Source organism: Oryzias latipes, chromosome 20 (assembly GCF_053564925.1).
Source record: "Oryzias latipes strain Hd-rR chromosome 20, Olatipes_Hd-rR_3.1".
NCBI lineage: Eukaryota > Metazoa > Chordata > Actinopteri > Beloniformes > Adrianichthyidae > Oryzias > Oryzias latipes.
In genome coordinates, this window is record NC_136256.1 from 23,169,660 (window position 1) to 23,194,536 (window position 24,877).

Here is a 24,877-nt window from a genome sequence, read left to right on the forward strand (position 1 = left end):
GAGAAAATGGGAAAAGAGTCCAATTGGAAAAAAAAAAAAATGTCTCCCCCTAAAGGGATATTCAACCAAAGAAATAAAAAACCTGCAAATCTTCTGGTTTGATTGTAACTCTTCATTAATGCTTTGGACTCTGACCTTTTAAGGATGCTGGGGTCTCATTAGCAAACCAGCATAGGCTGCTACAAAGGCCATTACACTAGTCGGGCTGTGTGAAGCTTCCAAACCATTAAGCCGGATACATATGGGGACCTTGCAGGGAGAGATAAGAATTTCCCTGCATCGCTGAGTCCATTATGTGCCCCCTGGGAGTGCAGCATTAAAGTTTGTGGTCTGATTAAATCTAGTGCTGCTCAACTGAAGAAGCAGTTAGTGCTTACAACACACCTCCATCGTTGAAGATGTGCTGCAGGTCGCTCTTAGAAGGAAAACCGCCAGCATATGCATTATTTATTGACTCTATCGACTCAATTAGTCTCTGTCATGCAGTTTTCTGTTTATCAGACCTAACTCGCATAGACTGAAAGAAATGCACGGACATTGTGCTGTTTGGATAATTGCGGCCACAAATACATACTTTTATTATGAGCTGGTTTATGGAAGCTTAAAAAAAAAAAGCAAGTAATTTGTTGGCTTAGCAACCACTTCATGGGTAAATTATTGGGCGAGCATGGTGGCTCTCCAGCATTGAAATGAAATGGTAATTTATAAAGTGCAATTTCTCATAGTTCCCATGCATTCTGGTAAATGCTCACTCAAATCCATGTTTGTTTGGATTCCATTTATCTAACTATGCATTCTGTTTAGTTTGTGGTGGAGGATGTCATCTCTACATTTGGTTCTTTAGACCCAAATGTAGAGATGACATGAACTTTTGGGGATGGTGGAAACATGAAAAAAAAAAAAGAAAATACTACATTATTTTGATCTGAATTAATTATCACAGCCTTTTGATCTGAAGAATGCACCTCAGCACACATGAAAAGGCTTCAAGGTTGAAAGGCATGAAAGGCTACCATTCTGAGTGGCTTGCTTTGCGTCAGATTGATAAGGATGAGAAACAGACACAAAGAGAACAGAGTGTACAAGGATGGCATGCTCTCTGGCTACAGTTTGGGTGGTAGCAAGGGTGGGCTTTTCTTGTGAATTACAGTAGCAGTAATTGCTTTTTTCTTCGTGAGCTACAAGCTATTAAATTGATGATAATCGGCGATGCTTCTCACCGTGATGCTTTGCTTTAATCAGCTGTAGTCTAGGTCTGGAAACAATTGGGTACTTTTACAACATTATGAAGCACTAAGCAGTGCTTTTAAGGCAACCAAATGCCACATTTGACAGTTTTTGATTATTGCTGTGTTTTATTAAAGCACCAGCTGTCTACCACTTTCTGGCGTATTCTTATTCAAATCTTCCGTCTTTCTTTTTCTTTTCTTTTAATACGTTGGGTTATTGTCACATTGGGATTTGAAGGAAACCACATTTATGCAGAAACAGGGCTTCTGCCTTGAATAATGTGTGTGTAATCTCTGTTAGTCAGTCCTGACCGGATCCTCCTGCTCCCCCTGTCAGTGGCTAACACACCAGCTCTGTCTTTTACAGGGGACCTTTAATCTGGATGTGCTTTTCAATGTGTTCCTGCCACCCATCATCTTCTATGGAGCTTACACCCTGGATCAGGTGAGGCTGCTGTCCCGAGAGACATCCTAAACGCCGGAAAACAGAACCCAAACACTTTTTCTGTAGAGTGAAAAATGCCAATCTAACATTTCTGCTTGTTTCCGGTCTTTTTCTAACTGATACTTTCAATCGATATTTTAGAAACGATTTATTGCAAACCTTGGATCTGTGCTGACCTTCGCCTTCTTTGGTACTTTGATCAGCTGTTTGTGCATTGGGTAAGTCTCTTAGCGTATTCACCCACAAAGCAGTTATACAGGAAAACTGCTTTGTCGTATTACAGGGGAATTTCCCTTTTTGTCATTTTTATTTATTTATTGAAGACATAACTGCCTGTATAAGACATTACTAATATACTCACTGTTTAGGTTTTCTATTTTTAAATTTTTCCTATAGACCTCAGCCATATCCAAAAACACAAGACACCATTGTACTATTACAAAACAAAGTCTTGATAAAACTGATTTGTGGTGTGATTGTTCTGAATTCCAGCTTGTTAAACTGCCTTTTTTAAGACTTTTTATGTTTAAAACCATTGCTAAAATCATAAACTTTTTTTCCTAATAGCCTTGTATCTTGCTCCATGTCTTTTCTTATCAGATTAGTTGCAAAAAATCCTGTTCTGAATAAAATGTAGGATGTGAGAACCCAATACAGACTATTCAAGATTGCCTTATTTGTGGGCAGCAGTAGTTTAGGCGGTTGAGCAGGTCGTCCAATGATCGAAGGGTCGGCGGCTCCATCCCCGCTCCCACCAGTCAACTGTTATTGTGTCCTTGGGCAAGACACTTCACCCTCCCTGCCTCCAGTGTGGCTGCACTGGTGTGTGAATGCATGTGAAAGTCTCAGTGATGGTCAGAGGGGCCGCAGGCTGCCACGCCCCCGTCAGCCTGCCCCAGGGCAGCTGTGGCTACATCAGCAGCTCAGCATCACCAAGCATGAATGAGGAATGAATGAATAATGGTCACAGTGAAAGCGCTTTGAGCGTTTAGAAAACCACAGATAAACCCAATCCATTATTATTATATATACATGGTGCAGAAACTTTCTGTATAAAACAAACATGAGAAAACCAATTATGGCTTTTTTTTAATCAACTGACTCAGATTGCTTTTATTTTGTAAACTTTTATTTAAGCTATTCTGGACTATCTGAACATAAATAGCGCTCTATTAGGTTTTGTGGCTAGACTTGTGTAATAGATATAATCCACGTCTGATTGTAACTCAACATATGATAAAAGTTTAAAAATGAGACTGAATGGTCTAAACCTCAGCTGAGAAAATAGTTTTTCAATCTTAAATCGTAACAGTTTGTACTCAAACAGGAGTTCTATCGAGAAAAAAAATGTCTGGAATCAGGATGTGATGGACCGCTGAAACACACCTAAACTCGCTGTCAATGATGTAACCTCCTCCAAAAAAGTGTTTTGAAATTATTGTATGGAAATGATTACCATACAAATGTATACAGTGGTTTTTGTGTGATTTATAAGTAAACCTAACAAGAGAGTTACAGAAAATGCATCTGATCTCTACAACCAGGTTGCAGCTGCTTTACAACAAAGTACTTTTTATTTTTTTGTCATATTAGAGAGCTTTGCAGAAAAGCAGAGACTGTAATGACTCACGTCGTGTGTGTAGTTAGCAGTTTTCCCTCTTGTCCTGTTTTTTCCTGTTAGCAACATTTCCACAGCTGTTTCTGTTTTTCCCTTTAATGGCAGGAGCAGCACAGGTGCAACAAATCACTTTAATTAGTGCCAAGCCAGTGACCGTTTCAAAGCATGTGAGGAACCCGAGACACGTCTGCCTTATCACTGTTTTATCTTCAATAACACATGTTCTGCTTGTGGAGCTGTTGTTGTTCCACCCAAACGACACCAGGTGGCACTGTCTGCCTTTAAAGGAAATTGTCTTCTCATGCAGATTTATTGTAAATGTCCCTCCAGAGTGCCTCTAAGATTTGCAGCTCCTTGACTTGCAATATCTGTGCTGGCATGGAACCTCAGCCACAGCCTTGAATGACTAAACAACTTTCTTGGTGTTTTCTGATTTGATGATTTCACAGAACAGGCAGGACTCTGCTAAACACCACTGATTTGCTTAGAGGCAAAACTTTGTGCAGAAGACTGATTTGACTAAGGATAAAGAAGCATGGAAATGATATACCCTAAACATGTAACATCTACAAGGATGCACGTTTATCAATGTGTACACCTGAAGGTTAGATTTTTGCAAAACAAATGAGGAACCCATAATTCTGTTTCAGTGGTTCATAATCTCACAATCTGACCTCAATTACAGTCAGTAAGAATTATGATAATAAGAAACCACTTTTATAATGTGTATTTCTACTGAAGGAGCTTGCTTGCAGTAGTTGTAAACACTGTCTTAGAGCGGAATTTGATTATTTGGAGGTGGAAGGGTATGATGAATCCCTAGCAAATAGAAAAAAGTTTGGATGGATGCAGCATTTTAGCTGCTGCATCCATACTTGGTAAATGTGTATGTTTGTAAATATTTATCCAATACTGTGATTCAAGATGAGATCTGACTAAAACTAGGCTGCACAAGGGTTTATAAGTAAACCTTTTGCTGATGAGTCTTTGTTGTACATTGGAAGTTTTAATTCTTTTTCTAGTTATGACTCTTGCTATGTTAAAGTATTTGAACTACTGAGATAATGCATTAAAGCATAGTGTTGGTTAATAAGAATTTTATAATCATTTTCTGACTTTATAAGAGGGACCTGGTTGCAGACAAGACAGCCCCTAACATCATTAGCCAGAACCGAAAAACATACAACTTACCCTAACCATAGCCCTAACCATAAATCTAACCAGAATTCTAAAATGAACTTTTATTAAAGCTTACTTACTTAATTTACTTTATTAAAGCTTAAAATGAAAAAAGAAAAAAAAAAACGCTAACTGTTAGGATCACCAGTTAAACTAGGGTTAAACCTCTCCTCTCTCGCCATGACTTTGAGATTTTAATCCATGCTTTTATTTCAACACGTTTGGACTACTGTAATGCTCTCTATGTTGGGCTTTCCCAGAAATTACTTGCTCGTTTGCAGTTAGTCCAAAATGCTGCTGCCCGTCTTCTAACTGGTACACGGAAACAAGAACATATCACTCCCATTTTAGCATCTCTTCATTGGCTCCCAGTTCGCTTACGCATTGATTTTAAAATTCTCCTATTTGTTTTTAAAAGTCTCCATGGACTCGCTCCAAAATATCTGTCTGACCTGATTCAGGTGTACACTCCCCCCGCTCCCTTAGGTCAACAAATCAGACACAGCTGGTCGTCTCGAAGACCAGGAGAAAACTGAGAGGTGACCGAGCCTTCTCGGTCTTCGGACCAAAAATCTGGAACGAATTGCCCCTGTACCTCAGACAGATAGACTCACTTAGTATTTTTAAATCTGCTCTTAAAACATATTTTTTCACTTTGGCTTTTAACTGAGTTGGAATCCGGACCTATTTTATGTGTTTTATGCTTTATATTTTCATGTGCTTTTATTAATTTTTGTGTTGTTCAGCACTTTGGTGAACCTTGTTCTGTTTAAAGTGCTTTATAAATAAAGTTGAGTTGAGTAGGGTTTTTTTTTTTTTTTTTTTTTTTTTTTTGAGAAAAAAGGTAGGGAATTCCGGTTCTGGTCGTTGAAATCTACAGCCAGGTCCTCTTGGACTTCTTTTTTATTTTTTAGACTTTAATGTTGATATATTTATATGTTGCCATGGTGATGCAACATCATATAACACAAGTATTAAAAGAAACGTCATTTTAAACCTACAACTGGGGCATTTTGTTCAAACAGGAAAAAAGATGGTGCCAGGAGGGTGATGAGAACTTAAACCCCATTGTTTTTCAGTCTGTGTCAGCCTGAGTCATTCAGCCTTACCATATATGTCACACAGACACACATGCATGCACACAAACACATACGCACTCTAACCTCAGATCTCCCTTTAAGATTCATGAATAAGGCAGCTTAGTCGCTCGACCTGAAGATAGTCTTTTAAATCCCGGTTATAGGGACAGGTTGTGTGCTGTCACCATGGTAACTGGGAAACACTATTGGAAAAAAAAAAGGGTTTCCCAGAGGATATATTAGCCTGTCGATTATTATGGGTTTTGTCATTGCCAACTAGATCACTGCTTAGCATACAGCAGTTTTCACTCAATAGTTAGATTGCAGAGCCGATTGCAGGAAGAGACGTTTTAAAAGTTGTACTGTTACAAGGAAAGCATCACGATGGATTGCTCTGGGATGCTTTGACTTCAAATTTTACTTTAGGATCATCCTCCAGAGTTTATATCAAAAGATTTTCTAACTCAATGACCTTCAGTTCCAAGAAAGCTTTTGTAATTGTGTTCAAAATACATCAAGAATTCCAATGAGCCTTTAATAGGCAAGCCTGCATAATAGTGTAAATTCAAATTTGCTGCATGTCTGAGCATGTAAGCACATTTCTCCAGATTTAATACTGCACTGGTGGTGAGGGTCTTACATCAACCCACATAAATATTAGAATAAGTGGAACCTTGTTCTGTCCATTTGTGGTGTGTAGCTGCAGCGCAGGAAAGGGTCATCATACCTGCTGGTAGCTTCGGGCCCCATTACCCTGCCTGCTGTGCAGGAAACCTGGTAGTTATTAGAAGGATGACTGATGGGCCTGCTGCTCTTTATGACTGCATTGTCTCTGTGTTGTGCATCCCAGGGTCTGCATGTACGGCTTCACCAGGCTGATGGTGCTGTTGGGCCAAGCAGCAGATGGAGATTACGTCCTCATTGACTGCCTTCTATTTGGTGCAATCACCTCAGCCACAGACCCCGGTATTTGACTTTTTCACTCTAACTTGTATGATAACCTCTAAATTGTTGTGCAGGAAATACTAAAAGGATGAAAAATGCTAAGGAGCTTTGAGCACTTGAACAGCTTCGTTTATTACAAGAATCTCTGAATATTCATCTAATTAACTGTTAATTAATTTAGCAATATGTATCCTAAAATGATCCTTCCTGAACCTGATTTTACAGAACAGAAAAGCCGAAAATGCTCAATTTGTCAGAAAAAAAGGATCTGCAGTCTCATGAGAAATCTTTTGCTTTGCTTTTGATCTCATCCAGATTTTTTGTGTGGTCTGGAACAGACAAATCTGTGTTCCTCAAAAGTAGTCAAGAGGATTTGTCATGTGGCATTCTGTGATGACGCGCCTCTGTCTCAATGTGAATGTCATCCCTTCCCTACCAGTTAATTATTTATGCCAAAAGGTACCTGATCTCAGTTGGTGTCAAAGAGCGGCTGCAGATATGGTTTAAGTTGTCACATTGAGTGATGCTATTTTGCCATTCAGAGCTGTGCTCATCCCTGCCAACCCCAGTGCGCTCGTCACTTTGATTAGCCTCAAAATACAGTACATTGAAAGCCCGTGAACCAAAGACCCGTAGGCTGTCTCTGTATCTCTCTGTCCAAATATAGCACCAGCTATAAAAGAGGGTAATTTAAAAAAAATTTTGCTCCTTCTTTTTCCCTTTAATTCACTGGGAAGCAGTCCTCCAGCAGACACTGAACTGACAGCAAAGACTCATTTGCTAGTGCGATCATATTGCTGACTTTGTCTAAATGTGAAATGACTTTTTAGTAAAAGATAGTAAAAGGGCCATACATGTTTTGGTTTTTAAACATGTCTGTGTTGGACCGACTGCCAGCAATCTCTGCAGAGGACATTTCTAAACCTAAATACCTCCCAACCACTGCATACTTCTGAATTAGCTCCTTTTGGTATCTACAGAGGACATTTGGAGCATTTTGATGATACCAAATATGAAGTGGTGGGGCTCTATTGTAGTTTTTGGTGGATTGGAAAAAAAAATACCCGGACAAAGTATTTTTTCACTGGTAGTAAGGAGGGTAAAAACAAACATTTCTACAGGAAAGGCCCATATAAAAGCAGAATGGACTGCAGTAGTTTGGGATAGTTGTCATTTAAAGCACATTACTAGCTTTTGAGATGTGGAGATGTGCAAATTATTCATGACACAGTACAACCACAAAGGCATGTTGAACTAAATTCCTTCTGCAGCAAGAAAAGTGAGCCTGGAGATTCAAATCTGTCTTTAAAACCAAAGGCGTACTGTCTTTTGTCTTTTAGAATTCAAGTACATATTTTATTTCTGGAATCTTGAAGACACTCCTAATATGTTTTTATATATTGTCTTTGCTTGATTTATTGTTATAAGAGTTGCAAATTGTACACGAAGGGCGTTGGAAGAATGTAGTATTCTTCTGGGTGTTTATATTTACTCAAAGCTTCTAATTTGAACTAAACTATATTGTGTTGTTTAAGTTGGGGATTGAAAACAGTACAAAGTGTTCTCCATTCAAAACTTGTAGGAAAACAATAACGGCTGTAAAAGACACACATTAAAATGCACCAAAGAAGATGTTTTGTGTATCTGACTTCATGTTACTCACTCATAAAATCAATTTTGGTGTGGAAATCCACATAGATGCCACCTTATGGTGCTTCACAACAATAAATGCTTCTAATTTTATTCGACTCTGCCGACGGTGATTTTCGAGCTGGTTGGGGATTTGGTTTAATTAAGTCAATATGTCAAAAGTTCCAGATATAGCTGGGTTCTATTCTGAGCTGATTAACAGCACTACAGAGAAGCTGAGAAGAGTTTGGGTCCAATATGTTGTTTTTTTTGTTTTGTTTTTTTGTTAATAGATTAACACAATGCTGAGAACATTAAAAGCAGGTTGAATACGCTTTTATTGCTCAGTTATACAACATCAAGGGCAATGGATATGAAATGTTTCATTTAAAAGTGTGAAAAACTATTCTTCCATTTATTTTTCATGAATGCAACACCTTTCTTAGAATTCTTTAGATTTTAGTAAAAGTAAATAAACAAATGTCACATTTTCTAGATTGTATTTCTTTTTACAAATACAGTAACAGTAAAAGTTACATGTATACAGGAAATGACAAAATAAACAGCTAATTTGATGTGGCTTAATGACTTATTCTTAATGATAACAATGTAAAAAAATGCTGGTGAGTTTTGTCTCGGATGAACTTCTGCGGCAGAATTTGACCTAATAAGGCGTCTGTTCGACCCTCTCAATTGTGTTATGTCTGAAATAATTGTCTATTGTCTGCGCTTTATGGTGTTGCTGTGGAAACTGATGAGCTCTTGACAGCTGTAGGATGGGGTTGCCATGACAACACAGCCAACCCTCACCCCTTATGCAAGGGGAGAGGGTGAGTACTTTCATTTTTTTTTTCCCCTTGTTGTTGTTGTGTGAGCCAGGCATTCTGGGAGCAGGGAGCCGGAAAAATCCTGACTGCGGGGCCTAACTCACCCTAGTCTGGATGAAGGTTTTCCCCAACCAGGAAGAGCTTTAAACCTGTCAAAGACCAGAGAAGCAGATCAGTCGGATCTCTCAGGAACTCTTGTTTTTTTATGGTCTGTCTGTTTTGCCCATTTCTGAACTACTATATTACATGGAGAAAAGAAAAGTCATTCATTGCTTATATCTTGATAGAATTTTTTTTTGGATAATTTCTTCAGCAGACATAACATTATAATACCACAAAGAAGAAGAATAGAAAATAATAATAATAACACAAAGTTTTTATTCTAAGTCCTTTGATTTGATTTGATTTGAGATTTTATGGCGCGTGTTTATTTCTGTTCATTTATTAGTAAAATATTATATTCCAATCTAGATTTTGTTTCATCATCTTTTAGATGTGTACACGTTCACCAATTTACTAAATGTCACAGAACATGGGGCCAGTGAGGTTAATTATTAGTATTCCTCAACATGGCACAACAATATGAAAGCAGATATCTCACAGGAAACACTTGTGAAGCCGGAAAGTGTGGCGCTGACAGGCATGTCAGTGACTTGTCTGAGTTGGTATTCTTCCTGTCACTCAATGTCGACACTTTGTCCATCCTGTGGCGCAAAGCACTTTCACATGACATTCACAATTTTTGATCTCGCCAATATGTTTTTCTGAGAAGTGCAGCTGTCAGTACAAATCTGTAAAAAGGTGTTTCATTAAAGAAAAAAAAAAAAAAAAAGCTGTACTGACAAATGTTTGAAATCCAGATCATCAGATTAATGCTATTTGACTCCTGAAAAAAGTCAAACCTAACGTTAACAAGTTTGTAGGGTTTGTATATTTTTCTCTTTATTTCTCTGAAATTAATTGTAAAAGTAAATAAAAAATAAGTGGATAAAATCAATAACCTTTTTAGTGGATTTACTTGCATGATGTTATGTAAATGCTGCAAATACACAATGCTAAACTGGGTTAATTAGCTCTAATTTTGGTGGGGAAAAAATGTATAAAATTAGGTCCAAAATTGCACTGCAACATACCCACACACAAACAATAGCTAGGATAGGCTCCAGCAACCCTGGGATCCCAATATAACAGGGAAACATTAGCTATATATATCAAATTTAACTGATGAGTGCTTACAGCCTTCAACGAAAAGAGCTGTTTAATAATGTATGAAGGATATGAAGGAACAGGACATTTTAGTTGCATGACATTCAATCATGAAAATTGTGACTACCAGAAAGTATTACCACCGAGATATAAAATATAAAGTAGCTGCATATTTGAGTTCACTGTTTTCACAGGAAACCATGTTTAGAGTTTCATAAAAAACAAATTGAGAGCAATTAGCATTTGTGAACCTTTGAAAATAATAACATTCCAACCTTTGTACTGAGAAGTCATATCGTCCATGAAACCTGTTTTTTATCTGCGACAAACAAAGAACTGAAATATTTCTATTATAAAACAGTTAGGCGCTTTAAGGTAAGTGCATCAAAAAAGGGGTTTTTAGAAGTCCAGGCTTGCTGAATTTACGGACTAAAGCTTGTAGGAAAGCATCAATGAAGGAGCTTTGAATTTCACAAATTATTTTATTATCAAAACAGCAACTGTAGCAATTTTATTTTATTTTGAAACTCTACAGTGTTTCTGGATTAACCTTTATTAACAATCAGTTATTAAACTTTTAGGAAAGAGTTGCTTTTTTCTGATGGGTTGCCAATGTTTAGATGTTTGTGTTTTCCTAAGAATATATGCATATCTTTCAAAATAGTGTTTCAAGAATAAGGAAAAAGATGGATTTGCCACTTGTTTTTCAGCTTTTTTCCCCCAAACAAATCAGTAGGTAGACAGTAAATATAATCATTGTTCAGCAATTATAACAGGTGAAAGTTTTTTGATACTTTTAGATGATATTGATAGCACATGTAGCTGAAACTGGACTTTTTCCTGTGAAGTTTTAAATTAATTGAATTTAAGCCCAAATTATAGATTATCTTAAACATTGTGGTTGTTTTATTCATGGGATTCCATCATGCCCACAGTTGTGTTACATTAAGGTGAAATCCATAAGGCAACTAGCATAACACTTGACATAGGAGCAGTGCTATCAAGTACTCTGAATTAGACTTTTTTAACTTAGATTTTTGGATCAAGTTCTTTTTGACAGTTTCTTTGACTTATCCAGACCTGAAGCAAATGTTTTTAGTGTATTGTTAAAGCTAAAAACATAAATCAACGGACTGATAAAGATCAAGACAAAGGTAATAACCTTCAATGACAGAAAATCTTTAACTTTTTATTAAACCCTCACGAGTTAATGGATAAACGTCTACAAGCTGCTACCATCAAAATGTTTGCCTTATTAAAACGATTTAACTTCTTGCGTTGAATCTTCAATTGTCAGAAAGGCGACATATGGCTTTCATCTGCTGATAAAGTTTGGTTTGTGCTGGGGTGGTTGTTCTGGTCTGGTTCCTGTTAGAGGAAATAAATTGCAAGGGTAGCTGTCCGGGTGATTGCTTTGACCTTTGGTGGAATTTGTCCTGATGAAAGTTCAGTTTTCCAGGTGGAAGAAACATTTTCCATCTTGGGCACATTGGTGGTGACAGAATGGTTTGTTGCCGTGAATATTATGTTGAGGTGTTTGCTCACACACCTCAACTTTGGACATATTTGGCTCAATTAAGGCAGGATTAAGGCAGTTCTGAAGGCCAGAGTGTCAAGGTGTAACTCTGGAAGTGGCTTCTGGTAAACCCACACTGTTTAAACATAATTGGATTTCAAATACATCATGAGAAATTGAACCCAAAAGCTTGAGCTTTTACCTTCATAAAGCTTTGACTTCAGTCTTTTGAAAGTTTTGGCCCCCACCTTTCTGTGGCCAGAGTAATCACATTCCCATAATCCTAGTGGTTATCTCCTTTCAATATAAACTCCCTAAATGCCCCGAGCTACATGCAGATTTATGTTCTGCAGAAATCACCAAGCTGTGCTACAGAAACACCAGCAGCTTTAATATAAAGAACATTGTGACTACCAGAAAGTATTACCACCGAGATATACTGAGTGTTACTGTATGTTGGGACATTTAAACAAACATTTAGTTGTGTGCATGTTTTATAGTTCCATACAACTGGGAAAAAAATATCAACATATTAATATTAATTACATTTGAGATTCAAGTTTCATTTGATCTGTTAAACTCGACTAAAAATCCCACCTGGTTTTAAGTAAAGTATTACAGAATAATGATAAACTATGAATTTAAAAGTGTCAATAAGAGCCTACATATTAAAGGGCATATAAATAATTGTGGATTTGTGCCGTGAATAAGGGTTTTACACAGTTCTTCTCCTCTTTTTTTTTAAAGCAAAACTTGGTTTTATGATTAACTTTTTCAATGTCTTTGGTTTTTAACACATTTGTATGTGTTCAACAACTCCCCAACTGAAAGATTCTCATCTTTAATGCCAGATCTGCCTTAGGGCCAAAAAATGATGACTTTGCATCACTTCTTTGTTCTCTTGTGTTCACGAATTCTCAGATCCCCAGTCATTTTCTTCATAAAATGAAATGAATATCTTGTTTTATATTTCAATTTCATGATGAGGTTATAATTTAAAATCCAGGAATGATTTTGACATCTGACAAGTTTTGTACAAATATTGATAATTAACTATATTTTGTCAAGATAACAAAGCTAAATTTGCCATAAAAACTGTTTTAAAAATCTTGATGCCTTGAAGCTTTAAGTGCTCAGCCTGCACCATAAATTACACTTTATTCTGGGGGAAAAAATCGATCAAGGCTGATTTTAAAGAAGCAATTATTGTCTCAGCTGTTATTGAGTTTGAACTGTGATTTCTGGCTAAAGCTCATCCAAGAGATCCCATCAGTGCCTCAACTGTCCCTGTTTTTTGAGGTAAGAATCAATCTTTCCTCAAATCCAACGGACACTCAGTCTTTCCCTAACAAATAATCACTGACGTATTGCATTAAAAGATTAATCAATCTCAATGATAACTTTGGGGAAAAAATTCTTATGAGAAAAAAAAGAATTGCCTCAAAGTTTTGAAAATTAAATCAATAGTTTCTTTAGTTTTTCTGTTGTCTTCATTACTGTTTTATGTACGGTGGCTCGGTAGGACAAATCAAATTACATAATAAAGATCACAACGACAATTAAAAAAGCAAAACAATGGTTAAAAAAAAACATCAAATAAAATCGAAACTAAATTCCAGAAACGTAAAAGTGAAAGAAAAAAAAGTAAACCATGCAGAAAAACGTTTTGCCTCAAATGTGGTAAATGGTCGATTGAACAATCATCAAGCAGTGTGTGTGGTCAGAGGTTTAAAGAAATATCTTCTGTTGGAAGATATCACCATCCCAAAAACCTTCCTGTTGAAAAAGTGAACAAACATCATCATCCAATCAGTCATGTCCTAAATTACCTACTTTTTTCAGTTTGTTTTTAACATTTTTCGTCTCCTTTATATTTTGTTTCATTCTTTTGGAATTATGTTTAGTTATTTTTTAAATATTTATTAACATTTACAAAATGTAATTTTGTATTTTAGTATTTATTTTTTGTTTTTTTTGTGTCGTTTTGATCTTTATATTTTTGCATTGAGTGATTTGTTGCTGGACTTCCAGGCCACCGTACCTCCGTGATGTTCAAGCTATTGACAGTTACAGATAAAAATATTTGCATCTTATTTAGTCTAATTCAGTCTTTACATGGCAACTAAAATAAAAAAGAACAATCTTATTTTATTAGTAGGAAAAATCAAATGACGACCAGCAGCACCGTTTATCGTTGCGCCCCATAATTATCCGCCTGTCTTGTCTTACGCATGTGAATTCTTTATCTGGGGATAAGCAGGTTTGTTTCTCTTCAGATGCATTAGTCCTGACATTTGCTGTCAGCTTTCATTGTTCCACTGTAGTCCTGCTGTCGTCGGTCCGTGCTGTTTGTCATAGCAGAGGTGATGCATGTTCCAGGCAACCCGGCCTGTTGGATGAGCAGAGCTGCTTTCTAGTCATTTCTTACCTTCTGGAGACCAACTTCTCTCATTCTGTCCTTCCAAGTCTCCATCCTCGGCCTGCTGTCAGACCTGCGCGTGGATTTGGATCTGCACACCCTGCTGTTTGGCGAGAGTGTCCTTAATGATGCTGTGGCCATTGTCTTGACACAGTGAGTATCTTGTTTTTTTGTATTCCTAAGCCTTTTAGGCTGCAGTATATTTCACGGTTTAATTGTGTGGGTTCTCAGACTTCTCCAGCTGGCATCATGGGGGCTGATGTGTGGGAGAAGGCTGGCTGAATAGAAACTGTCAGCTTTGAGCTAAAGGTGTGATGGGTAAAACAGCATGAATGCTTTGGCTACTTTGCACTGAACTGTAGAAGTATGTTGCCTCCAGCACTGCCAGCATCTCATTAAGCTTTTCACTTGAGAGATGCATTGCTAGAGTAGCCACACACTCCCAGCATAACAAACCCAGCTAAAAAAAAAGTGTTTGAATTCAGATGGAATACATCATAATATTCTCAGTGAACTGCACTTTGTTTTCTCTCCATTTGTCCAGCGCCACACAGAAAAATCCGTCCATACTAATCACTTGTTGTCTTCCTCTTTTTATTATTTTTTTTACACAGTACAAAGCCAGCATGTAAATGTGCTGACAGGTGGCAAGCAGGAGACAGAGAAGGGACTGAATTTACATGTCTCCACATTCATAACCAGTCGGGCAGATATGCAAACGAACGTGGCAGAAAAATGACAGGAATTAGATATGTATCGCCCCTTTCCTTATTGCTTTCATGCCAACAGACGCATCACATATGCCCAACACTAAAAAGCCAGCCTCTCTGATTGCAAACATGGCAGGCGGCTATAAGAAAAAGGATGTGTCACATTAAAATGCAGATGAAAGAGGCTGCGCATCTTTTTCCAGGCTAACAGTCAGATAGTGCCATGTTTGTTCCTGGAGTGGCGTGACAAACCGTCATGTCTCTTGTCACTTTGACGGTGCCCCCGGCCTGCCAGTTAACCAGTCCTCCCACACAAAGCCCGCTCTTATGAGTCAGCATGCGAGGTCCTGGCACGGGAGTTTAAACGGCCTCTGAAGGCAGCTCAACCTTACGCTGTGGGTCCTTTCCAAGATGCAGAACTTCTCAGATGCCCTGACCGAGCCTCCAGTCAATCAAGTCCACGAAACATTTCAGTATAAGACCTCGCAGTACCAGATACTCGAGTGCACTTTTGTTTGAACGTCAAGGGATTTTCCTTTAAATAAAGTGTATTAATTCTTGTTTTTAAAGACCCACTATAATAATGATAATATGTTCTTGTGGCATTTTTCTGATGATGAATGACATGTATTTAAAAAAAATTAAGCTTAAAATTGCATTTCAGAGAATTTCTTTATTACAGTCGATGAAAAAAGGCCGTTTGAAAAAGAGCATTTTTTTTTACATTGAAAATCCACTGGGCGGGCCACAAGCTCCCTGCCCTGCTCCATTCAGATTGATCATAAGAGATGACTACATCCATGTACGTTGTGTGTTTTCCTCGTCTGAGCTGGCATCGTGATCAAAACTGTACGGCCAGATAGCTCCAATATTGCTTTTCATTTTTGTTGCACCGGGTATGTTAGGGTTCGGGGTGTGAAGAAGGGTGTAAGTGAAAGAGATTGTAAACAGATGGATAACAGGAAGTGTGGGTGGGATTGCTCTGTGCTAACAGTCCCACCCACAATGTAGAGGTATATTTCTAACTGATGCTTTCCAGAAATTATGTCCTAAAAAAACGATTTATTTATTTTTTGGGCTAAAAACGACATAATCATAATCAAAAGACCACTGGAAACCCTTAGATCAAAAGATGATTGGATTGGGTCTTTAAGGGCAGTGACACATTTCTTAAATCCCAATCTCTGTGTGCTAAAACATTGATGTGTTTATTAGATAAATGATGCAAAAGGTTTTGTTTTTTTGGTTAATGGCTGCTTCTCGTTTTACCGCTAAATTCTTTTCCGCTACGTTCTACCGCCTGCAGCCACACCTACATTCATAACCTTCACCTTCCATTTCTGAGTCTCTAGTGCCCTCATCTTTGTTTTCATGATAGAATTAAAAAAAATTCTCAATTTTTCTTTTCTGCGTTATTATTTTCATAGGACCTAAAAGCTTTTGCTTTAGTTTCCTTTCTCTCAAATTTGACATTTAACGGACATAGTCAAAGTCCAACCGAACTCCTAACAGCCCACTGGAATTTAGTGGCTCATGAGACGTGTTGTCATTCCACAGAGGCAGTGACCTCCTTGGCTACTTGCATGGGAGCTTGTCTCTGCATGCTCCACAGCAGACTCACACACTGGTCAACTCTCACACTCCATGCAAAAAACAACACACCAGGGACGCCCCCCCTACATCCTGTCTTTGAGGCCTCCTTTGAACTAGATGACATGTCTCTTCTCCCTCTGCAGAGTCAATATTTATAGCAGAAAACATATTTTCCTTCCTTATTTTCCTTCCTTCATTTGTTGATAACAGTAGCATTTTCCTGTAAGTCACTAGCTTGACGTTTTGACACAAACATTTGGTCAGTTTTGTTTAGGTGTGTATTTTATTGAGTGGCCTCAAAAAAATTCAGTGGAAGTGTGACGCGGCAATTTATGGTAACAACTCAAGCAGGTTTTACACCATTAAAGCCTTAATCCCAACTGCCCTTATGGGTGGATACGGGCTGGATCACATGTACACCGTGTGCATGCAGCATTTGTGGATGGTTAGTAAGGGGCCAGTACCTGCACCTTCCTAAAGACTAGAGTCTGGCGTACGACAGCATCCTCTGTAAGGCATAAGTGCATAAAACTTACATTACGAATGCTTTACAATACACTTACACCATACACAACAATGCTACTTTCCACTTTTTTAACGACATTCCTTGAGTTGGCCATATGAGCCTTAAGGGAACTGCAGGATACACCTGAGCTCCTCTTTAGATGCAGCTAAATCTCTTCTATGACCCTCTACACAGCCGAAGAACCCCTTAAATGGATGCGTCTGAAAGGGTCAACCCTTTTACAGGTGGATGTGACCATTGCTACATCACCCCGCCGCCGGCTCCACATGTCCAAGCAACCACATTCAATGACAGGTCTATGTAAACGCACAAAAATGTGTGTTTCTGGCATCCGCATATACATGTCACTACGCAAGTTTCTACTACTGCTTTCAGGCTCTATGCACAAAACACACTGCTATCAAACGTGCGTTGAAAGTTAAACCAGGTCGAACTCTGACCGGTCAGGGACTTGGTATTTCTGTATGGATGGCATCCCTTTTAATTCATGTACGTGTCAACCATATAAAAATTGATCGTGGAGGAGAAATTAGAAAGTTTGTGCCTGGATGAAACTATACGACACTAATTCAGTCATGCATCGGAACAGAGCCGCTCTTCCAACTGTAAGGGCGGGCATCCGCTGATATTGAGTAGCAACAGACCAGTGTGAACACCACTTATGTTCATTCTTGAATGCACCTAACATGTTTCTGAAGGCTTAAATTAGTCGGTCACATTTCTGATGACTGCACTTGATTTGTTGGTGTAGAGCTTTAACACTTGTTTTCATTTTAGTTACAATTTTTTGTTTTTATTTATTTATTATTAATATTATTTTTAAATTTACGGGAGCCGGTTTGGCTCGTGCTGGTTTGCGGCGCCTTCCGTCCGTGAAACCAGGGTTCGACTCCGGGCTGCTCCCTGTTCCCTTCTCTACCTCTGTGCTGGTCCCAAGCCCGGTTTGAGAAGGTTGCCTCAGGAAGGGCGTCCGGCGTAAAACATTGCCAAGTTTACCATGCGACTTGTTCGCTGTGGCGACCCCTGATGGGAGAAGCCGAAAGAGGAAGAAGTTAAATTGACATTTTTTATTTATTAAATCTGCCCTCTGTCCTTATTTCAGTTTATGTCCTTTTTTCTCTTTCAGCGCCATTGCTACTTATGACCGGAAGGGCACGGGACACGCCTTTGACCCATCTGCCTTCCTCCACTCTGTTGGCAGCTTTCTTGGAATTCTCATAGGTTCTTTCTGCATGGGATTCATTTTCACAATAATAACTGCCCTCATATCCTTTCACCCCCTCCTCCCTCCCATCATTTCACCCCAGGCTCAATTATAACCCCAGCATCCGCCGCAATAAATTCTCTCGCTCAACGTGGTAATTGCTTCTCTGACAAGCCTTTACTGTACCACTTTTATCAACAAAAGCAACAGTCGAAGCATTAACGGTTGTAGAAATGTCTTCAATCACGTCAATAGCTAATGATAAAATTTTCGACCGCTGTCGTCGTGCTGCATTTCTCTCTGATCTTCAAGTAATTAGACTTTGGTATGAAAAATGAGGATGTGCCACATGGTGTTTGAGGCTGTGACTAATCTCTGGGTGCAACTAAGGAACAAAACCGGCATTTGTAATTTGCAGATTTACTTTTGTTCTACCTAAAAATACCAACGTGCTAAGAAAATCACATTCTTTATGTGCCCATATGTTGTTTTTTATGTGATGAGTGAAATGAACCCTTAAACATGGTATTTGATTCAAACAGGTTTCAAATAGGACTTTAATTGCTGAATTCTTTTTCAGAAACAGCCTTTTAAAGCCTCGAAGACTCAGCTTCTAGGGAATCCTGTACATTACTGCAGAAAGATCATGTTTTGCAATACATACAAAATTTATGGCTTGTAACATTGCATGTGATGCCTTGAAACACTGGGTTAAAACAAGCATATGGTCTGCAGAAAGCTTTTGCTAGAGGGAGTGTGAAAGTGTGATGCAAAAAAAAAGAACTCATTAAGACAAAGTGGTTCCTCTACACCTCAAATCCCCAGGCTTATTGAGCCCACTGCATGATAGCAGTACTGCAGTATGTCTCTAGCTTGCTGCACTATAATGTCCATGTAGAGATTTGTCTTGCAGATGCAGTCTATGAAGTTATAAAGGCTGCATGATTGTTTCCTCGTTCTGATTCTGATTCATCTTTAACCCTCCTTCCACCTCACCAAATTCACTCGCCTGCGGGAGAGTCCTCTGCTGGAGACGTCGGTCGTCTTGCTGCTGTCCTGGAGCAGCTTCCTCTCAGCTGAAGCCAGCGGACTCTCAGGTGAACAAGAAGTGACTTATGTAATTTGTGTGTTTCTTGCAAAACCGCAGATGGCTAGAGGGGGTCAGACTGAATACAGATCCTGTTGAGTAAAATGCTGCCCTTTTACCCTCAAGCATCACTTTCTCACCTGTTACACACTGACTTGCGTAGCGCCCCCTGAATATCACCGACACAAGCAGCAGTTTGGCTTTCAAGGCTTTCTCCTGCTTTAAGGTTTCTAAAGATCATTACTTGGAAATGATTTGAAGTTCTAGCATGACTGTCTTCACATTTAACTGATCTAAAACTTGCTGGACATAAATCCCCCCCCCCCCCCCCCCCTACACACACGTACACACACAACATTTCTTTTAGTATACCTAGACAAGGCAAGTTTATTTGTAGATCACAATTTGAACACAAAGTAATTCAAAGTGCTTCACAAAACAGTCAAATACATTAAAATCACAATACATAACAGTGCAAAAATTAAGAACATTAATAACCATTGTAAAATTTGCTTTAAAGAGGAAGAAAAGAGAAAAGAAAATGAAAAGAGGTGTCAATAAAGACCCTTTAGTTACCTAAAAAAGTCCCGACCATGTCTTTTTGACACACTCAGGTTTTAAGGCCGATCCAGCCCATAGTTCTGGTTTTTCCTTCTCCTACTTTAGCTGTTGCTCTAAAATTTACAATTTTCTTACATAAACTGCTCACAAAAAAACACAAAGTGCTCTCAACCATGACACTTCCACCGCAGTTTTAAGGCTAATTACAGTATAGTTAAACCAACAGTTTTACACACCTCTGCTAGTGTTAGCTTAGTGCTCTGTCTTTAACAAAAACATTTACTTCATAACTGATTTCTTGTAAATGGTTTTATCTCACAATAACATTAATTGTGTTTAAACTCACTGCTCTCTTTGAAAGTCTACATTTTATTTTACAGTAGTTTGTTGGACAGCATTTCCCCACAAAATATATGTTAGAGATTTTCCAAATATTGCAACAAATCTTCAAGGTGCAATTGCAGTTATAGCGTGATTGTTGAAGTTGATTTTAGTAGAGGTGTTCATGTTCTACATGAACAAGAATCAAACTTGTTTTTTGTGGGTTTCTGTTTTTTTTTTAACTGCTGGTTTTGGTTCAACAGCTAAACCACGATCGATCCTGCCAGAACTGAATGTTTATCGCTTCTTCAGCTTTGGAGCACTTCCTGTCAGTAAAGTGTTCCCTTTGGTCTGCAGAGAAGCAGAAGATGGTCTTAATGAAATAGTTTGACCTTTTGTACATTAGACCCAGACTGTTTATGATGTACACTTCTCTGAATGCTGGCCAGTAATGAAGGCAAACCCCAACAAATCCTCAAGCAGGGCGATATCTGTGCTTTGAGTCAGACATTTAGGGTTATTTTTTCAGTTTTTTACTTAAATTCAACATGTCAGCTCATTTCTGTGGGATCAAATCCATCATCTCCTGAAAAACAGGATAAATTGTGAAGCAGCAACTCATGCTAAGAAACCCAGAGAGAGCTGGAGGTCCTCCAAGATTTCATTTCGTAATTGAAACCCTCCCTGTCTCCATTAATTGCTTGACTTTAGTGAGGGTGTGCTTAATGACCCCCAACTCGAAAGGAGCTCCGCTATGATTAATCTTGTGCCCCTCACAAGTCCCCATGATGGGATGAATCTAATCTGTTGCCAAGCTGCCTGTGCCAAAGAGACTGTGCGTGGAGATAGGATTAGGAGTTACCTAAACTGTTATGTAAACCAAGAAGTGTATTAAACCAAGATAGGATCCGTTGGGCTTTCATTAAATAATAAAACGGAGAACAGCTTCAGGTCATCATTAGCACGTTAAAGCACGCGGTGAAGATGGAGAAATTGGATGGGTGGGTAGGAGCCGAGGATCTCTCTCCTTTAATGCTGTACTTGATGACCCACTCCAAAAAAAAATCATGTTTTTAAAATGTTCTTGTGGAATTTTTCGAATGATGGGGGAAAGACTGTATTTATCTGAGTATTTCTTTATTCCAATCGTGGAGAATATGATGAAAGACTTCACTTTTAAAAAGCTTTTAGGCGTGACTTTGGTGCATCCACTTGTAGACAAATAGATCCATCTCTGTTTTTTCTCGTCTGAGCTGGCATCCGGCTCAAAACTGTATGGCTGGGTGGCCACGATATTGATCGCCGTTTTTGCTGCACCAGTAATGTTAGGTTGGGGTTGTGAGGGGCTAGCGAAAGAGAGTGTAAACATAATGATGATTGGTAATAGGGTTGGGCTTACTCTATACCAACAGTCCCACCCACAACTCAGAGGTGAATCTCTGAGGAACTACTACCGCTCTACAGAAACTGTCCTAAAAACCTGAAAATGTCCTAGAAAACGAAACAGGTTTTTTTTTGCTAAACATGGCATAATTATAATAAAAGACCACTTGGAATGGTTTTAAATTAGATCAAAAGATGATTGGAGTGGGACTTTAAAAAGCATAAAGTTGCTTCATCAATCCTTGCCATTCTAATGTGTCTGTACCCATTTATTTGAGTGTTACGATAGAAAAAGCAGGAATGTGAAATTGAGTCTGTCCAAAAAAAAAGAATGTCCTTGGGGACAGCCTCCCAAATTTATATTAAAAGCTCCAGTCTGTATCTTCTATAGCTGAAATTTCTTCTTTTTTTTCTTCTTTGTCCTATGTCATGTTTTTCTCTCTTTTGATGATCTCTGGTGCTCCGAACCATCCAGAGATCCAGTTCTTAGCTTTATAGTGGAGCGGCCAAATGTTTGAATAGTTGAATTGGGTTGGACTACATATTTTTGTATACACTGTTTATTCAGCTGGAGCTATTGGGGACTGTGGGTGGATACATGCTATTAGGTTGGTCTGGTTTGTTTTAAGGGGCTGAGAACAGCAAGGTTTCCTTAGTATTGTAGAATACTGAATTTAATACATTTTTTAAGATGGTGCTTGATGTCATTGTTTCTTCTGGGTTTACAGCTGTAAAAGCTTAACAGAGACTTATTCTATTCTCTTTTTCTTTCTTTCACACCGTTTTGCTCTTAAATGAAGCTACTTACTCCCACTGAACACGGTTGTTGTTCAGCTGGATACATTTTTTTAGTCAAATGTTTAAATGACTTGTCTTTAATTTTTCCTTCAGGTATTGTGGCAGTTCTGTTTTGTGGACTGAGCCAGGCAAGGTACACCATTCTCAATCTATCTGCTGAAGGCAGGTCAAGAACAAAGCAGGTGAGAACACTGTTTTTTGTGCTTTCACTTCGACTAAGAGTGTTTGAATGTTAGTTTAAACAAGCACTAATGGTGGTGAAGCACAATCTCTGTGGTTGCCCCTTCACCACATATGGACTTTAAGAGATTACTGTGCTGAAAAACTTTACTTAAGCTCAAATAAACACACAAATAACTCATGTATTCATTTATTATTCATTATCATTTACACAGAGCAGCATTCCTTTAATAGAAGTGTACAATTGAAGCCATTGTCTGAAGTGGATTATCAATAAATGGATGTACAGCAGAGAAGATTAAAATTTGGCAGATTGACTTCAGCAGTAGATTTATGTTTTCTCCATACAGATCTAATTAAGAGGTTACTAAGTGTCCAACTGCTATGATCATTTAAATACAAACAATGTATTTAAATGATGTGATCAGTTTAAGGCTTAAAAAGAGAATTCCATACAAATAAACCTAGAGCAGAAAATTGTTTCTATTTCAACACCACTTCAAAAACCATCACAAACAACATTTTTATCGTCCTCACTTCTAACCATAGCCACGTCCCAGATGACCTTCTTTCTTATGATACTCTAAATCGCTTTTATAATTTACAGCTCTTTGAAGTCTTCAGCTTCCTGGGGGAGATTTTCATCTACAGCTACATGGGATATATATTGTTGACATTTCCTCCTCATGTCTTCAAAGCTCTTTTCATTTCCGGGGCAATTGTATCCTTTTTTTTTCTACATAATGAGGCATCCTCAGTGTCTTCAATTAAAACTTTGTGCCAATTGGTTTATTTCTGTATGCTGTGTAACAATCCTCATCGCTGCACGTGCTGCTTTCCTCCTGTTGTCTTTTCTTTTTTTCCATTTCCACTTAAACCTAATAGGTGTGAGTTTGCAAAGAGCTTTCAGCTGGCATCAGATTCTCTCTGCGGATCCACATCCTGCTGCAACGTCTTACAAAGCCATCGCCATGAAAACAAATGAAAATGTTGCTGTTCATTTGCTGCGACTTGTTTGAACAGCTCTGTGGTGTTATGAAACATTTCATGTTTGAATGAGCAGAGTATTTTGTTTTGTAGTAAGGACTGAATCAAATGTAAAGATCATTCCTTGTTAGTTCCAGAGGCCACCGCAAAACAGGATTCCTATTTATGAAAAGATCACCTTAAGAAGAAACTTCTTTTTCAGTTACCTTTTTTGTAGAATTTAAAATGTTAAATTTCCAATACAAAAGAGTAATGCTGGATTCACATCGCCTTCAAGAACCTGCATTCAAGGGACCACTTTCCATCAGACGTCTATGGAAACACACATAAAAGTGCGTTTCTGGCTTTCACATTAAAAGCCCTCTCTACGCAAGATTTTACAACAGTTTTCAGGCTCAACATACAAAAGGCGTCCATTAAACATGCGTTGAAAGTTAAACCAGGCTGAACTTTGATCAATCAGGGACTCAGCTTTGGTAGTGACAGATGGATGGCGTCCCTTTCAATACACGGAAGTGCCAATCGTTAGAAAATTGATCTTGGAGAAAAATTGTTTGTTTCCAGCCCGAATTTTATGACACCAAGTCAGTGTTCAAGACTGCGCGTCGCATGCCCAGTGTGAACTTATTATCATTATGGATCGTAATTCTTTTGCAAAACAGTGGTAATCGTTGAGTCAGCAATAGGTGTTATGTAAAGCATAATGGCCGAAGAAGTGCCCATTATCAGAAATTAACGGACACAGAAGCCTTTGCGTCAGACAGTTGCTTTCACAAAGTCAATTAATGTCAAATCAAATCAGATTTATGTGTAGCCAAATGTTTAACAACTAAAATGGGGGGAAAAAAGAATAATTCTGAAGTGAAATCATTTATAACAGTGTCAGTTCAGTTTTAAACTGATAGTAAAATAGTCCCTGCTTTAGAATCAACTGTTCAAATCCTGGATTTAAAGGTAGCTGCAATCCTGTGGTTTGACCTTGATTTAATAGATCTCCGGGATTTTTCTATAAGCCACTGAAGTTCTAATGGGCTGAAAAATTCAAAAGTTAATGGTTTTATAGCGTTTCTTGTTAAAGTAAAATTACAGATGGCTCATTTCAGGAGCTGCTTTGGTAGCTGCCAGTTTTTCTTAGTGTTGGGAACAAATGGGTGGTAAAAGACTGCTGGCTATTCTTTGTACAATCGTCCTTTCCTGAGAGCTGGCATGACCACAGAGCGTGCCAGAAAGACGACTCCACTGGCTGTACTTCTAGGAGCTGCTCTTTCACAGTCTACTGACCAGATGGCCAGCAATTATTATTACAATCCGTCTTGCTGCATTGGGTCAAAGAGGCCAGCGAAAGCATCAACCAAGCAGTTTTTTTTCTCCTTTGCTCCTGTGAGTGGCCTCCAGTGGGGAAAAAAGTCTGACTTGAGCCCATTTGTCCTCAGTT

General features: G+C 38.4%; 2 protein-coding genes across 3 annotated transcripts in view; one reads left to right on the forward strand and one right to left on the reverse strand.

Moving 5' to 3' along the window:
- Positions 1 to 3,384, reverse strand: part of dipk2ab (divergent protein kinase domain 2Ab) — a 35,303-nt gene extending 31,919 nt beyond the window's left edge. For both annotated transcript variants that reach the window (XM_078938607.1, XM_078938604.1), the window contains exon 1: positions 3,305 to 3,384. The gene's annotated coding sequence lies outside the window, so the exon portion shown is untranslated. The remainder of the gene's footprint in view (positions 1 to 3,304) is intronic.
- Positions 1 to 24,877, forward strand: part of LOC101157820 (sodium/hydrogen exchanger 9) — a 63,225-nt gene that overhangs the window by 3,151 nt on the left and 35,197 nt on the right. Inside the window, exons 3-10 of the mRNA XM_023950088.2 lie at positions 1,597 to 1,674; positions 1,816 to 1,892; positions 6,401 to 6,516; positions 14,140 to 14,245; positions 18,048 to 18,186; positions 19,117 to 19,222; positions 22,369 to 22,457; positions 23,063 to 23,176. Coding sequence (XP_023805856.2) covers positions 1,597 to 1,674; positions 1,816 to 1,892; positions 6,401 to 6,516; positions 14,140 to 14,245; positions 18,048 to 18,186; positions 19,117 to 19,222; positions 22,369 to 22,457; positions 23,063 to 23,176 — 825 coding nt within the window. The remainder of the gene's footprint in view (positions 1 to 1,596; positions 1,675 to 1,815; positions 1,893 to 6,400; positions 6,517 to 14,139; positions 14,246 to 18,047; positions 18,187 to 19,116; positions 19,223 to 22,368; positions 22,458 to 23,062; positions 23,177 to 24,877) is intronic.